At 25.3% G+C, this 17936-nt stretch overlaps 2 protein-coding genes across 2 annotated transcripts; one reads left to right on the forward strand and one right to left on the reverse strand.

Annotated features, from left to right (window-relative positions):
• Positions 1–7663: 7663 nt before the first annotated feature.
• Positions 7664–14938, forward strand: LOC145842580 (uncharacterized). Its single transcript, XM_082950046.1, has 4 exons — positions 7664–7862; positions 10094–10189; positions 13809–13933; positions 14131–14938. The coding sequence occupies exons 1-4, from the start codon at positions 7675–7677 to the stop codon at positions 14373–14375; spliced, it is 654 nt and encodes a 217-aa protein (XP_082806172.1). The 5' UTR covers positions 7664–7674; the 3' UTR covers positions 14376–14938.
• Positions 14939–16395: 1457 nt separating this feature from the next.
• Positions 16396–16884, reverse strand: LOC145842919 (protein FAM200C-like). Its single transcript, XM_082950394.1, has one exon. The coding sequence runs from the start codon at positions 16882–16884 to the stop codon at positions 16396–16398; it is 489 nt and encodes a 162-aa protein (XP_082806520.1).
• Positions 16885–17936: the final 1052 nt, after the last annotated feature.

The raw sequence follows: 17936 nt of genomic DNA on the forward strand, positions 1-17936 counted from the left end.
TAAACTTTTAAAAACCTTATACTCTGTTGTACATTTGTGTTTTTACTTTTTTAGTGTGAAATCTCAGAAAAATGTTAAAATAGTTCTCAATTGCTACATACAAAATATTAATATTTCAATAATTTACGCTAGCATTTGCTGTCTTTGGTATTTTAAAATAAAAACTGCAATTTTCTTAGCAATTTTTTTTTCACAACAATTAATAACTATGAAAAATTTGGTAGGAAACTTATACAAAGTAAAACTTGCTTTAAACTTGGTTTTATGATTTGATCACAAAGCTGCGCATTTTTGTTTAAAAATAAATACTTTGAATTCAAAGAGAGTTAGCGTAAGACATTAAATATTATTGTATATAAGGGTTAATAATTTTGTAATTAACTTACATATCTTACTATTAAAAGTTTTTTCAGTTAAAGTTATGAGTCTGCAAATTTCGGCATGCAAAGAAAAAAATTTCAATCCGCGATGTACTTTTTAGCTAAAAACATACTTTTTAAGGACAATTAATGAAAAATTGTAGAAAAACTCTACTCCTAGGCTCTTAATTTGTTAATAAGAAAACACCAGTGCTTTACTATTGCTTATCTTATCACGTTTAGTAATGTTGGAAGTATTTTTTCATTAAAAATACAACTTTTTTAAATAATGTCAGCCAACAATTTAATTTTTTTAGAAACTGTTTTGAATAACTTTTAAAACAAACTGTATAATAGTTTTTTTTTATGAGTGAATGTACATCTACTCACTTTAATTAACTATTAAATAAAACTAGCCTACTTATTTCTATCATATTATTATTTTTATATTATGTTATTAAAGCACGATTATAATCAAGTCGGCCTTGAAATTTTTTTGATCCTTTGAAAAATTTAATTTAACAGTCATTAGTTTTAATTTATCTAAGTTGATTGAAAAAAAATATTTTTTGATATGGCTTCTTTAATAACAGTACTGTTTTCTTTAATTTACAGTTGCAAAAAAGTTCTGCATATAAGCTTAATATATTTTTTCACTTGATTTTAAATCATTTAACCGTATAGTTCTAACGAAGCATTTTGTCAAAAGCAAAATTAAAACTAATTAAATAAAAACATATCAAAGACCTAATCCAAAAATATCTTAGTACCTTATATAAGTTAACTTTATCGTTGAAGACTAAAACTTTTTTATTTGGTTGCACGACTGTTCAAATTCTGACAATTAAAATTTTGAAAATTTACTTTATAATAATTCAGAATTATTGTTAGTTACCTTTTTTCATAATTATTAAAGAAAATTAAAATACTTTACTCTTATTATCTTATTAATTAAACCTACATAAGCGTTTTTAATTTCTTTTATTAACAACTTTTTGAGACATGGCTAAAATAAGTTTTAGAACTTAATAAAACATAGTAATTTTTAGTAATTAATAATTTACTATTTTATAAATCTTTTTTTTTACCATTATAATCTTATTATTTAGGCCTACATGAGAACTTTTTTTTTTTTTTACAAATAAACGTACTTCTTTTTGAGATGTGACCCCTTTAATTTTTTTTTGGAATTTGAATTGTCATGTAACCGTTTTTTTTTGTTGTTGTTGTTGTTGTTGTGGTTTTAGAAACTCGAATAAAACCAAATTCTGTAGTATACATTAAACTCTAAACTTATTTTACAAAGACGCTAATTTATGAGAGTTGCATAGGCTTCATTTTTGATTAAATTGTTAATTTTTTTTAGATTGTCTTTTTAAACTAGGTTTAGAGGGCTAAGGGTATAAATTTAAGAGGATTAGTTGTGGATACTTGGTTAATTACAGGAGACTAGTTGATAAGACATATGACTTTTTTTATGGTTTAAAGGTCAGGGATAAAAATTAAGGCAAGAGGCCAAAGATTGAAGTTGTATCGTAGAAGCTTGAAATAAGGCATTCAGGTCTAAAAGTTAATTATGGTGTCAAAACTAGTTGATAGATTAAAGGTCTTGTTTAAAAACATTAAGGTTTAGTACACATCGTGGTACAAAACTCACCAATCACTTTAAGAATATCTAAAAGTATTTAAATGTTTCAAGAGTTTTAATTTACTAAGCCATTGCATTCTTAAGTTTCAATAAGTGAAATCATTAAATAAGATATAAACAAAGCAAAAAAGCTTACTAAAAATTTTCAAATATGAGATAATTAGTAGGCTAACTTTAAAAAATAAATAAAACCTTAGGATATTATAAACTTTTCTTTTAGTAGAATAAAATTTATGACGAGTTTGTAAAAAGATATAACTAAATAAATAGTTGTTGAGTATTTACAAAGACCTAGACCATACCACTTAAACTTAACTGATTATTTAAAAAAAAACTTTATGTAATTTTAAAGCTAGCATAGTTACAAACTTGGACTTTAATTTGAAAGTTTTGGCTTGTTCATATAAAAATCAAATGAGTTTTATAATATATGTTTTTTATTTTTAAATGATAAAATCTTTAAAAGATTCAAATACCACTTGCAAGCTAATATGAATATATTTTTCAGTAAAAAAACAAACTTAGAATATTGTTTATTGAACGACAAAAAAAGCGCATTAAATATTTGGTTCTAGGACCTGGTGCACAAAGAACCTTCCGGTTATCAAATTGTACAACACGGATACCTTTTAACTTTTTGTCCAGGACAGAGCTTTTCGAATCTACTTGATTTTTTTTAAAGTTAAATAAAATGTTAAAGAGTTTTGAAGATTTATAATGTTTTTTAAATAAGTTATGACATAGTTATACAAGGTAATAAAATTTAGGCTATTCAAACGAAAATTAACAACATATATTGACTTAATATATTGTTAGTAGCTATCTTTCCATATCCAGATATTTTCGTATATAGTTTTGGTTTTCTTTTTGAATGAGCATTGATTCCAAACTATTAAGCTCAACTCGAGCTCACCTTTTAAGAACTTTAAAGTTTTTATCAATATTGTAGTTTTAAAATTGTATACAATGGTTTTAAGTGATCAAAAACAGCACTGCGTTTGTTCTTTTTCTCGTGATCAGCAACTCTTCTTTGAAATATTTAGTCAATTTCTTATTGTATTTGTTGGTACTATTTTATATTGTGTTTTCAAAAACAGTTCTTAATAAACTTTGAAATCTTAACAATAAATTTCCTAAATATATAGTTGTAAAATACGAAAATCGATAGGTTTCAGAGTTTTCACCAGCATCTGTTAAAAATTGTTTTGAAAACTAATGTCTATATTCTTACACTTAAAAAAAACAAAGCTTACTTTCTATGTAGTACATACATAGCAATTTTTTTTTTGATTAAGTTTTGTTATAAAGTCAATAAATTTTTTACTGAATCGCTGAAAAATATCGTAACTTAATGTATCGAATTAAATGTCTTAGTACGTACCTATTTTATATTCTATATGTGCTTGTATGAAAAAAATCTTAAAAACTTTCATTATCATAGCGGTTTACTATTTAATACTTTCAAATGAAATAAGTAGCTGCTATAGCGTTTAATTATTCAAGACGCAGTAAACCTGGAAAAAAAATTAAAAGGTATCCTTTGTGTGCGACTCGACAACCGAAAGGTGTTTTTCGTACACCAGGTCTTAGGACCAAATATTTTGTGTCGTTCAATAAACTACAAACTAAAATTATAAGTTTGTTAGCTTATTATTTTCTTAACTTTTTTTTCTACTCCGTTATAAAAATTACATTAAGTAAAAAAATGGTTTAATATTTGATTTTAAAAAATAAGAAAAACATCTAGTTGACATAAACTTTATGAAACAAAATTTAAGATTATTATGTTTAGCTTTTAACTTCAATAGCGAAAAAAAAATGCGTTACTTTGATTTTTTAGGAATAAAAATACCACTATAATTAGTCTTAAATCTTTTTTATTTTTTTTAAATATTAAATAATTATTTCGAGTTAAGCAAAAGCTTTACATGCATTCATAAACAACTTTAATTGTTCATTGAAAAAAAATAAAAGCACTAATAAAAATTGTTAGTCACACTTATTTAAATAATGATAAAAAAACTGTTATAAAATTTTGCAGACTATATTTATACTTGTAATCTTCCATAGTTAAAAAACAGCTTTTTATGTAATCGACTAACTTTGTAACAATTTTTAATTATTTTGGTGAAGTTTCAAAATGAATTCAATTTTTTAAAAGTAAAAGTATTTACAATCAGTCTTTATACCAGCTAAAAATTAACTTAATTTACAAGCTGAATTGAAAATCCAATTAAATGTTGTAAATAAAAAGTTAGCAGATTTTACTTGTAAGTAAAGCCTGACTGCTTAAAACTAAAAGTTTTAAGCGTTTAAAAAAATTTAGCGTTTCTGTTAACAAAAATTTTTGTTTAAAAAAATTGTTTTTTTATGTTGTCAGATATTATAAATCAATGTTTAATTCATAACTTTTTTAAACGGTTTCATTCTACAAAACTAGTTTTAGAAAATTGTTGGAAAACTAAAAATTATAATTAAATGAAAACTATTTCTAATGTAGTAATTAAATAAAACATTACTATTACTGCATTTCAATTTATACTTCGTACAATATTATTTCAATACATTACTTTGTTATTTAAGAATCAAGTTTTTGTTATAAATTGGCTACCATGTCCAACATATATTTTACATATAAAACTGTCAAGATTTGAACAAAATAGTTTAATTTAAATTTTTGAGGAGTTAATTTTTGTTTTTTTATAATATAAAAAAAACCTTAAAAAGTTTAATAATTGCTAACATTATTTATAAAACTTTTAATAAGCATAGTTATTAAAGTTAAAATTTTATAGTATTCTTTGTTTGATTATAAACAACAGAGTTTTAATGTTAACTGATTACTTTTTATACTAAGTTAAAATAAGTTTGGTTTGTAGAGAAATTTTCGCAACTGAGGCAGAAATAGTTTAAACCAATAAATTATTTAAGCTTGGTGTTTTGCATAAAATAAACTCAATAACATTTTTGTTTTTATTTCAGTTTTTCTTTTTGTACAAAAAAAAACATTTTAATGTTTAAAAGAATAACACAAGAAACTACAAAACAGTTTAGTTTTATTAAGTTATAAACATGAAGTTTGTGTATTCTTTACGTTTCACTAAAATCATTCTTTTTAAATTACAATAATTTCAAAATGTTTGGTCTTTTGTTTTAGTTGTGCTTTTGAACTTTTTTAAGTAAGATAAGTTTTGGATTGAAGCTTATTGATTTCTACAAAATGATGACGTCACAAAAATTTGCCACTAGCGAAATTTACTACTAAACTATTGAAGCATAGCAGACAATCTGCTCTTTTAGAATTCCAAGTAAGTTTTTCATTTAACTTATGTTACAAGTTTTATGTATCGTCTTTGTATTGCAGTTTTTTTATGTTTGAAGTATTGTTTTAAAACAAAACCTTTGGACAACATATGAATGAGTTTAAACATATCAATATAATATTAAACACTCAGCTATTAAATGTATGTTAGTTTTAAATTAGTTATTTTTTTAAACTCAAAGTTGATGACTGCAGATATTTTACTTTTTAAATGGATTAGGAAAATTTTAAAGACATTCATATCCTAAATATTTAGTTAAAAAAGACAATATTCTTAATACTCTATTCTAAATAAAAGTTCAGAAATAGTTGCTTAAAAGTTTTTCAGTCTTTGAAAAAACAAACACTTAAGTTGCAATGTCATCACAAAATTATAGAAATAATTCAAAAACTTTATTTAAATAATTATTTTTACAAAAAACTTAAAATACCGACATGATTATTAACCAAAAATAGTAACAATAACAAGGTTATAAAATTTAAAGTATCAAATTAAAATAGATTAATTATTTTTAAAGACTTTAACCTATGTAAAGTTTTCTCAAAGTTTGTATACATGCAAATTTCTGTTTGAACTTGAGTAATGTTTTATTTCTTTTTTTAAATTAGTAAAGAAAATAGGCAGTTTACAAGATATTTTTCATTACCTTTGGTTTACATGATGTATCAAACTTATTTACCTTGCATTTACTATAAAAACTACAACGAGAAGGTAAGTAAATTGAAAATAACAAAAAATATATCAAATGTTAAAAATTTATACAAATATGAGATGGGAGTTTTTATGTTCAAATTTATAAATAATTTTTTGTTAGTAAATTTTAAGTGTTACTTTAAAAGTATAACTAAAGTACTTAACCATTCATCAAGGTCCTCAAAAACAATTTTTTTCCTACCAAGATTTAAAAACAGTAATGGTCATAAATCTTTGGCTTACTAAGGTAGTAAGCTTTGGACAGATCTACCTATTAGTTTAAAAGACCAAAGCCATCTTGGAAGGTTCCAGGTTGAACTGAAGGATAATTTATTAAATGATCAACTAGTTAAATAGAGTTTACATACGATGAAAAGGATTTTTTTTATAAGTAGTAGACTAGTATTCATTTTTCATTTCAGTTTTTTATATTTTTTGAGTATATTAATTAGGTTTGAATAGCATTAGTCCAGTCTAGTTTGTAGAAAGTTGTAATATATATATATTTTTATACTTCGTTAGTGTATTAGTAAAAAAATCATTAAATAGTCTACATTTTATATGTGTAAATAAAATTATAAGTCTTTGTAAAGGTTACAGTCCTGGACAAGTCTTTACAGTCCTGGTCAAGACGTTAAAATCTATCCAAGTGGTGTGCGACTCGATAACCGAAAGGGTTTTTTTTTAAACCAGGTCCTATGACCAAATATTTTGAGCACTTTTTTTGTCGTTAAATAAACTATATATATTTTGCCAAATAAAAATATAGATATTTGAATTATAAGCTGAAATTACTGATAATATTTGAAATTAGTAATAAGTTGAATTTTTTATGGTTATTATTGTTTTTTTTAACGGATTTACTACTTTACTAAACGGTTAAACTCTTATATTTAGATATTTATTTTGTAAAAATTGATAGTTTTAATAAAAAGGGTATATTTATTTTATTCTTTTTATTTAATTTAAGCATAGTATATCTTTGGATACAGCTTTATTTTACTTTTTTTTAAATATCGTAGCTTTATTTTGTTTTTTATTTTTTTGAATATTATAGCTTTATTTGTTGTTATATATTTTTTGATAAGTTAAAATAAGTTCATAATAGACTCCAAATTCTTAAACATACTTTTAATACTTAAAATTTATTTTCTTATTTATTTTTTTTTAATCATATAAAATGTATAAAAGGTTAAACTATTTGATAAAATTGCTGATAAATTTTAAGTGTTAAAAGATTTCAGATTAAAACTTTACCTTCTAACGTAGAGTTCAATATATATTTTATAAGTTCGTAATGCTAGACACTATTTTATTTTTTATTTTTGATATTTTTGTTTAGGAATATATTTAGTGTTGTAAAGTTAAGTTTAATAATCTCATATTCATAGAGTTTTTCGTTTTCGAGTTTAATTTCAGTTGTTAAGTTTTTTTTTCATATTTTAGCTTATTATAATTTTGATGGCTATGCAAACTCGATGACCGAGAGGTTTTTTTGTGTACTCAGGTCCTTGAACCGTAAATTTTGGAGCAATTTTTTTTTTCGTTTGTTCAATAAACTATACCTAAGTTAGACAAAAATGTCTCAGCATTAGTATAATGATGTAAATAATTCTTACACACCTTGTAAAATAGATGAATATTTTACAAAATGAACAATAAAGTATCATTCTTAATAATTATTTTGGTCATTGTCGTAAATGAAGTTGACGCCAAAGGAGGTAGAGGAGGTGGAAGGGGAGGGGGAAGAAGCCGGGGAGGTGGTGGTGGAAGTATTAGCCCTTATAACCCTTCAAAGACTAACTTTGATACAACATTGTCAAAAATTAAAAGTAAACCGTGAGTTGTTTTGGCACACTTTATTGTTAAAAATAAGCTAATTTAATTAATTTACAATATGTAATATATTTGTGTGTAAAAATGTACAAAAGCTAAATAACATTGGAGTAAATTTAACAGCTATACAGAAACATTAAATTACAAAACTCTTAATAATTTGCTGTAAAAAAACTACATTAAGGAGAAATTTATTTTGTTAGGTTTTTGTGAAATATCCAGCGCAAAAATTTCAAAGTTCTTATACATATGTTCTTTTTTTGTTTAAAAGAAATTTTTTATTACTACTTAATTATTGATTTTTATGAAAATTTGTTTGATTTGTTTATCTATTAAAATTTATGTTATTATCGAAACAGCTTTTTATTAATTTATTGTTTGTTTTTGGTTTACTTATTTTGTCAAATAATTTCTTTTTTTTAATACTTTACCAACTACTTATATAAGTTATCTATAAAAGTTAAACAATGTTTTTGTCATTACAAGAGTTTTTTTATTTAGATACAGTACTTCTTTGCTTATCTGGCCGTACTGGGCAAATTTTATAAAATTTCCGGCCGGATTAGCCTTTGGCCGGATAAAAAAAAATCGTTGATTTTTTGTTAATAAATTAGTACTTTTATGATATGTAATTCAAACAATCAAATGCGCACTAAACTTTCCATTATTTTTTTTTAACGAAACAAGCAATTAAAAAAAACAAAAGAGAACTAAACAAATGAAATAGATAAAAATGTTAGAACTATGACAGAAGTATAAACTGCTTACTTACTTACAAGAATTAAGTTAGACATGTATCTACAGTAAAATATTCATTTTACCTAAACTTAATAAATCTACTTCTCATAGGAACCGGATAATCGAGGGTGTACTGTACTAGTATTAAAATAATGATTTTTGTTTGTAATATTTTTTTCTTATTTCTTATCTTGATTAGCTTTTTACTTTATATAATTAGTAAATTTATGCTTTGAATGAGGCGGGTTTAAAATTGGTATAATTTTAAGTTTTATACTCGTTTTTTCTTTACAAATAAAAAAGTAAACAATTTAATTGCAAATAATTAATATTAGACCTAGATATTTTGTTTGCTAATTTACTTGCAAAGTTTTAAAAAAATGTATAAAAAACATTGACTTTATTATAGTAAAATTTGCTTTTAATTTTTTTTGTTTACACTGAGCTAAAAGTGATAATTTTTTCTAAATACTTAAATCAAAATTACTTTAAATTTTGTTTGAAATTTTGGAAATAAGTTAATAAGTAAAGGACTTAGGTCTCATTTTTATTTGTTAGTAACTATCTCTTATAACTTTTTGGTATATACAGAAAGTTACTATAAAACTGAAAATCATACCGATGTTTGTAATTCTCTAGCTTTTTATTTAGATACACTAGTATTCAAAATAATTTTCAAGGTTAAGAAAAATATAACATTTTTCATGAGTTAAAACTAACTCAACTATTTAGGTATCAACTAAAGCTGAAGTATATCAAGTCTTTAGAGATGCATTTAATATATCGTAACTTAGTGTAAGGCCTACGTTTTCTAAATCAAAACTTCATCTTTTGAAATAGTCATATAATTTAGAGAGAACCGGGACAGTTTTTTAAAACAGAAATTACTTATTAAAGTTTAACATTTGCATTTGATAAAACTTTGACGTTAAATTTTGTTATATTATATTTTAAATTCTTAAGCTATTACTTAAGCAGTAACGTTTTTTGCCATCGTCGGCAAAGCTAAGACGTTTTCTCGCCATCATAACTTGCACTAAACTGAACCGCACGACCATCAACAACAATCCATGTGACATTCTGCGACCTGGTTTTGTCCTCATTAGGACTCTTTAGGAACGTGAAGCCATTTCAGGTTGGAGGATGTCACATGGATCGTTGTTGATGGTCTTACGGTTCAGTTTAGTGCTAACTTTTATTCCATCAGTGAAGTATTTTATTACAAGTAAAGTTCAATAGATTACTGAGTAAGTTTGATTAAAAAAAAATCGATTTATTTTTTTAAACTCAACTATAAAAAAACGAATAAAATACAATATGTAATTCAACTTTAGTTATAATTTTTTTTGTGATCTAGATACAATTCATTAAAAAAAAAATCCGGATCCGGTAGATCAATACTTAAAAGCAATACTATATAGTAAAAAAAATGTTTAAAACAGTTTATACTTACAAATTTTTTTAGCTGTATAAACATTTTTTTTTATTTTAAACAGAGTAATATTGAGTATAGTAGCTACAGGACTTCTTTACCAAGGGCTTCACAAGAGTAGGAAAATAACAATTTTTCCTTCAGAAGAGAAATACTACAAGTGATTATGTTTATTATTTTAATAGACTAAAATTTTAATTAAGATTTTTGTATGTCTAAATGTATCTCTTTAACAAAAGTTGTGTACAAATATTTTATGAAATATTTTAAGTTAAGTATATAAACTAAACAAAAAAAAAAGTGTAGTAATGATTTAGTTTATCAAAACCCCTTAATAGTTTAGTTTTTTATGTTTTTTTTCTCTTATAAGCAGTAAGTTTCTGTCTTTTGGCAGTATAGTCATAACTAATTACAAACAAAAGTAAAAAGCTAAGCAAAAAGTTGTCAATTTTTTAAATAAGTACTATGTAAGGTTAAACAACTGTTAAGGAAAAACAGTTATGACAGTAATTATTCTGGAACTTGAACTAGTGACAATGTTTCGCCTCTAAAATGGTTTGTAAAACTATAAAACAAAGCTATATACAAAATTTAAAATAGTTAATAAATAAAGTAAAAATAATCAAAAGTAAGAATAATAAATATACATAACTTTACGTAAACATTTAGAAGAAAAAAAAACTAAATACTGTAAAAATAGTACCTAAATCTCGTTTTTACTTTTAAAAAAGTTTTATGCTTTTTAGTTTCCGAAATGTAAAATTAATTTTACAAAATGTGAACAGACACGTAAATGAACCAAGGGATTATTACAGTTTTAAACTGGACAGTTATCAACGGCCTTAATAAAAAGCTACTTCGTAAATAAAAGTTGACTAAAACCTATGCACTTGAAGAACAAAAATACTGTCTACTAAACAACAAATTAAAGCTGTAAAATTTTACCTTTAAATTAAAATTACAACTGACAAAAATGGTAGTATACCATTATTCTATAAAAATTGATTCAGGTCAAAAACATGTGCATGGTATTCGAACTAGAAAGATTATATAAATCTTATGCTGACAAAAGAAAATGACTTGACAAGAGAAGCAAACTGGTTAATTAGTGAACACGTTGTTTTAGTTAATATTTTTAGTAACTTATTTGTCTATATTAACAGTGGACAGCATCTTTAGATTGATGGAACAGATAAGCAAAATTTAGTCCTTGACGGGCCAGAGCGTGTTAAACTCACATGCTTCTTAAAAGCTTCTCAATTATCCAACTAGTTTCTAAAAATACCATTTCTATGTGACTTTATTTTTTAATTTGATAAAAATCTCCTGTAAAAGGTACCTAAAATTTTTTGGCTACATTTCAACCCCAGTAAACTTCAAAATTTTGTTTAGCTAGCCGGATTCACATGCTTGCGGGCTGTAGTTTTATCTTTCGCGTTTTGAATGCTAATTATATTTCGTAAACGTTTTTTGCCGGTCGTTTTCAATTCGCGGGCCGTACGTTGCCCACCTCTACTATGTTTATAAGTCTATCCATGTATACGATAGTTTTCTTTCTGTACTTTGAAACTGTAATCTTTAAAGTTTTCATTCGATTTTTTTTCTAATAGACGTATTTTTAAAAGTTATTATTCTTCTAAAAGTTAGCATAACTAATACTGTTTTGAAAAATAAAACAGTTATTTAGGTATAATATATATTTTTTTTTAAACAATTATGAATATTGTAGATATCAGTATATTTTTGAATAAAACACAACGTTTTTTGTAATAAAATGTTTTACTAGTCCAGTGTTTCTCAAAGTGTGCAACAGTTAACTGTATAATAAACATTATACATATTTTTAATGAATGTCTATCTATGCACAGTAGGTATTTAGAATCAATGAACTAGTCAATAAACTTAGAACAGCTCATCAGTCACTTTCTATACAAAACAATCAAAATGTACACATTATAAACTAAACGTTTGTAAGTATTTTTCGTCATTGAACTAATCAGTTTTTTAGCATATACACTAGGATAGACTAAAAATTCGAAACTACCTAAATAATTTTTACCAAAATGCTGGCAACTTTATAACCTTTTTTGCTTATTAAACGCTAGGTCTTGATTTAAATTTTTAGTCTGTAATTATTTAGTAGTCATAAAGAACTAAGCTGCACCATACTACCATAAAAATAATCCACGGACACTATGTGACCTAGTTATGTGACCTCATAATGACTTACTAGGCAGACATAGTCACAATGGACCGCTGTTTAAGTCTAATAAGGCGGGCTTAAATACTTTAGTAGCAAAGCTATTGTTAGATGGTACAGCTAAAAGGTTGAAGCAAGTAAACCGGTCGGAAACAAGTCTAGGAAAATGTCATTTTAATAAAGAATTACAGTTTTCGCTCGTTTATCATTTAATTAGTAGCCATATTTCAGCTAGTATAATAAAGTTAAGATAGTTTGACCACCAAATTATAACTAGACTGCACAGTAAGATCACCACAACAATCCACGCGGTATCATTCTTTCTGATTTCATCCTTAATAGAACTAATCAAGTAGAAATAGTTATAAAGTATTGTACCAACTACCATGTGTCCAAAAATTGTTGTAAAGTTAGTATAGCTGCAAACCAGTTTTTATTAAATAAACAATGTGCATAGACAAAGAAGTATATGCGTGATAACTTTGACTTGGTGTAAAGAAATTACTATGGCAAGTTGTTTCAGTTGTTCATATTGTACGAAATAGAGATAGAAAACACTTTTGAGCAAAACACAATAATATTAAAGAGTTAATGGCTTAGAGTTTTAAGTATTTATATATTAGCAGTGTTTTTTAATGACTAGTGTCAAAGTACTATTAAATATTTTAGAGCATAACAAATGTTTAAAATTAAAAACAATTAATTACTGACGTTGATGACAATCTTTCACTGCTTTTTGCAGCAATTATCAAAACATATGTTAATTAAGCGAAAAAAATTTAGAAACACACATACGACTATGAAATAGATTAAAAAAAAAAAACCTTTTTAAAAAATTTTATGTACAAATGTTATTATTATATTTTGTTTAGTTTGTTTTTTTTTAAGTTATTGATTCATAGTTTTTTTGAAAAAAATACCTAGGTTATTAATGCAGGGATGTTCTGTTTCTTTTTAAGACTTTATTTTGCCTTGATGGGTGCTGTAAAAGGCAGCGAAACATTGTCAGCATCATAATTATAAAGATGTGTATATATTTATAATTATTAAACAATAAAACTCTATTTTACATTTATACTCGTTAATTGTAGTTTATATCATTTTCTACTGTATTTTCAATCGTTTAATTTATTACGTTGTTTTTATTAAAACTTTGTTTATAACTTTGTTTTATCGTCTGATAAGTCGATAGTTTTTGTTGACAAAACTTTGCAAAATATACAAATTTCTCCAAAATAACATAGTCATTATTTTTGCTGTTTAATAAAAGAATTGATAGCTCTACAGCTTATGCTTTTCTTACTAAGTAATATAAAAACAAATAATTAAGATAAAATTTAAATATCAATGGTTACGGCTTTTAAATGTGCTAGTTTAATAAAAAAGTTATACAGACCTTCTAGTTGGTTAACTCAATACTATGACAGGACTATGACAGGAAGAACACATTGTAGAAAATACCTGTAATTATTTAAAGTAGTCTATTTAAAAATATGATTTTGTTTTCAGTTATAATATGCTTTTTTAAAGCTTTTGAAAGTTTTTATGTGTCACACGTATGATATAACCTTTTTTTCAGTTTTATAAACTCATCAAAATTATCAGATGATTTTGAAGTCAACAAAAACAACTATAATACGAGGTTTCTGTTGTCACTTTCAAACGTCTATTGGATTAATTGTTTGATTGTTCCTAAAAATATTGGTATGACCATTGTTATTTTAAATAATTGATAAATAACCTATAATTCAATTATTTAGTAAAAATAAAAATTTGATTTTGTTATTTCTTTAAACAAAATAATTTCTAGAAAGGTAGCATTAAACTAACCTACAACTTTTTTTTTAAATAAAGGTTAAGTTTTTAATTGATATAAAGTTCTAAACAAGTCATTTGTATAGATGAGAAGCTCTGTCCTTCGACTTTTGCGTCATCTGTGGCAAAATATTCAGAATTTTATGTACCGCAGTATTACGACCAGTTTAAACCTTATACTACACGAAAAAAATCGGAAATAAACTTATGCTGTGCTTATCAAGATTCAACTTCTAAATACTCTTCATGCCCGACTTTGTCGCCATTTCAGTCTTTGTTCTTATTTAGTATTATTTTTGCACTGGCTTCAAATTTATACCTGTTTGATTAAGTTTTACTTCATAAGCATTTGATATAATTCGATTGTATGAAATAATTAGTTTTTAAAATTTTTCTTTAATAAAACTATGGTTTTTAAAACTAAAAAAACGAAAAATTTTGCACTATCTTGCCAATATATTTTTTTTCTGTTATATGAAAATAATAAGAAAATCTCGTTTCTTATAAATTAAACAGTAAATTGTTAACTAATAAAAAATTTCGTAAAAGTTAACAAATTTTAACTTTTTATAGTATAAATATAGTAGATTTAGTAAATGTTTTTAAAAATAAACATAAAGCAAGTTTAAAATCTTATTGTAAACGATCGGAAAAGTATTCAAATTGCAAAAGTACAAAGAGGTAAAAAGAAGTAGTCTAATAGTTTTTTAATTAGTCGGGCTAAATTGATAAAACATTTAGCAACTATAACTACTATAATGTTTTATTTTAAAACTTATAACTAAGTACATACTCTAGGTATCTTTTTATCTTAATTATTTATTTTAGTATCAGTGCGTAAAAGTATACATATTTTTTTTAATGTTTAATAAAAAAGTAGAAATTTATGACTGATATGTATATAAAAAGTTTACATTTAAAGTTGTAGTGGTTTATAGAAGAGCTACTACAATCCTGTTTTAATAAAAAGTCTAAATAAAGGTGTTTGAAGTAAGTTTAAAAATAGTTTTTATCTTTAAATCGACCAAAAGAGAAAACTAGTAAAGTTTATGAAATTTTATATAACTTTAAAATTTAAGCTAAATAAATAGGTAAAAAAGTTTTCATTTTAATTTTTTAAGGCAAGTATATGCTTTTTAAATATGACATATATGTTTTTAAGTAATAAGGTCTAGGTCAGTGGTTCCCAACCTTTTTGATGCCCCGCACCCCTAAAATCTCTTAATTTGATCTCGCACCCCTAACACTATATGCTTAATTATTTATTAATAATTTTATTATGAACTCATTGATTTCATAAATTAATAATTTGTATTTTAATTTTTATGATAGTGTACTATATTAACAAAAATAAAATACTTGGAAATTTAAAAACATAACAAATTATATTCGAACAAGTTTTATCTACTTTTTATAAGGTAGAAAATATCAGAACTCACTCTTCCCTTCGCAACGATAAACGTTTTATGAAGGTCAAGTGAGTTTAAAGCTCATCCCTAGTAATTCTACCTGCTCATTTTTAAACAAACTAAAAAATAATTACCTTTTAATTAAACGAAAAAAAAAACTAATCTATCTTTATAAAAAACAGTTTTTTTTTTCAATTAACATTAACAAAAAACTAAAATTATCTTATATATTTGATAAAAAATCCTTAGTGACACCTCGTTATACTCACAAGGTATTTAACTAATCAACTTTAAAATACTATTCATGCAATATTATTTTGAAAAGATTAAGAACTTAATTTTAAATCTACTCTAAAGTTAATGACTTTTCTGTTCCTGCTTATTGTACAAAACTTTCTGAAATCGTGGCATTTTGTTGCTGATGGCAATTCGCATGTCTGCCTGTGCATTCAAGCGGTTTCTTGATTTAGTTTTTATAGACAAAAGAACACTAAATCTAGACTCGCACAAGTAAGTCGTCGCGAATGGAATGAGAGTACTTAGTGCTTTTTCACCAAGTTTTGGAAACATATTCATTGAACAACACTAATATTGCTCAAGAGTTTTGCTTTCAAATTGCATTTTGATAAAACGGTTCATGCATAATTTAATAAGTTCATCTTAAAACGATTCATCATCGGACATGTGATTCAAATTAAAAGAATATGGATTTATTATCCATTCTTCAGAAATTTCCACTTCTCCTATTTTGAAATATCCGTCAAAAGACTTGGATAGTATTTCCAAATAGTTCATAATTTTTTCACGCACACATGGAACGAAACACTCATCTTCATTAGTCACTTCTTCGAGTAATGGAAAGTTTGATAAATTGCCTATTTCAACTCGTCGACACCAGAGATTTAACTTTTTTTTAAAAGCATTTATTATTTCACGACATTTTTAAATATTTACATTTCTCCCTTGCATGGAAACACTCATGTCATTCAAGCGGCTGAAAATGTCATTTAAGTAAGCTAGTATTTGAATAAATTCTTTTGACTCCATTTCTTTGAAATGGTCATAGTCACGTTTCTTAAGAAAAGCTTTTACTTCTTTCCTCAAGTCAAAAAAGCGCGTTAAAGCTCTTCCACGTGATAGCCAGCGGACCTCCGTATGGAAAAGTAAAACTGAATGTTCACTACCATAATCTTGACACAAGGACTTGAAAAGACGGTGATTAAGAGCACGACCTCTAATCCAGTTGATTGTCCTCACACAAATATCAAGGACATTTTTAGATTTCGAGGGCAATGTTTTTGATGCCAAGGCATGTCGATGAAGAAAACAGTGAGTACCCAGCAAGTGCGGATTATCTTGTTTTAACAAAGCGAATTTATTTCCCAACGTAGCAGGGGCACCGTCAGTACATACAGAACCAATAACTTGCATGTCTAAGTCATGTTTCGCAAAAAATTCTTGACACATTGAAAGATGTCTTTTGCTTTTGTAGTTCATTTCAGATCTTCACAAAATAAGACATCTTTTTTTATCGAACCATCATGCACATATCTCACTAGTATGCACTATTTCTTAAATTGTCAAAAGGTATGTATAAAAGAAAATACAAAAAAAGTTTGTATGCTTACAACATAAATAGAAAAAAGTAGATTGAAAAAGGTAAACGATTTAAGATCAAAAAAGGTATGAATAGAAATAAAGTTGATGCATTGAATACTTTTGCTGATCTATACAAATTGGTTTCACTAAAGCTAAAAAAAAGTTTTCTTAAATGGTATAACATACAGTAGTTGCTGTGAACTTTACAATTTATTGATGTTAAATCATTAAGCACCACTTTCTGCACAACTAAGCTTTATAAAAGATTACATTATAAATGTAATAGACTTAAAAGAACCTGTTCTTAACAGCTAATAAAAAACCTGCTGAAGATAGTAATTTTATCTAAGTATTTCAATTAAAATAGATGATAGCTCATTAAATGTTTTAAACAATTAATGGCCAGCTAAGAAAATAAAATATTTAAAGAATAGATGATTAAAATTCACAGGTGTAAAACTCTAAGAAAGCTTTACTAAAATATTATTTCTAAACTTACAGCTACTAAATGAAATTAGTTAAAACAATTTACTTCTAAAAATGCGCCCTTGCTCTATGACGTATTAATGAAATTAATTCATTCAGAAAATTAGCGCCAACTTTTTTTTATAACAAAATGTAGTTTTTAACTTTATAAATTTTATCAGAGAGTGAAAATCTCCTTATTTTTCATACTAAAAATAAAAGCCATCTCGCACCCCCTGGAATGCTGCCTCGCACCCCCAAGGGGTGCGAGCACCCCTGGTTGGGAACCCCTGGTCTAGGTGTTTAAAAATTCCTTTTTATAAGTTACTTGACTATATCTTAGTTCTAAGTATTAAGTCTTTATTTTTACTAAAGTCTATCGTTATTTTACTTAAAATGTTTATACAAAATTTAAAAAA

This window comes from Thalia democratica, chromosome 8 (genome assembly GCF_965202585.1).
Source record: "Thalia democratica chromosome 8, ktThaDemo2.hap1.1, whole genome shotgun sequence".
Classification (NCBI taxonomy): Eukaryota; Metazoa; Chordata; class Thaliacea; order Salpida; family Salpidae; genus Thalia; species Thalia democratica.

Bases quoted from the DNA above. Each gene is read 5' to 3' on its own strand.
- LOC145842580 (XM_082950046.1), top strand. From the start codon at position 7,675: ATGAACAATAAAGTATCATTCTTAATAATTATTTTGGTCATTGTCGTA. The intron at 7,863-10,093 runs GTGAGTTGTTTT...TATTTTAAACAG, and splicing joins TCAAAAATTAAAAGTAAACC to AGTAATATTGAGTATAGTAG. The intron at 13,934-14,130 runs GTATGACCATTG...TCATTTGTATAG, and splicing joins GATTGTTCCTAAAAATATTG to ATGAGAAGCTCTGTCCTTCG.
- LOC145842919 (XM_082950394.1), bottom strand. From the start codon at position 16,884: ATGCAAGTTATTGGTTCTGTATGTACTGACGGTGCCCCTGCTACGTTG.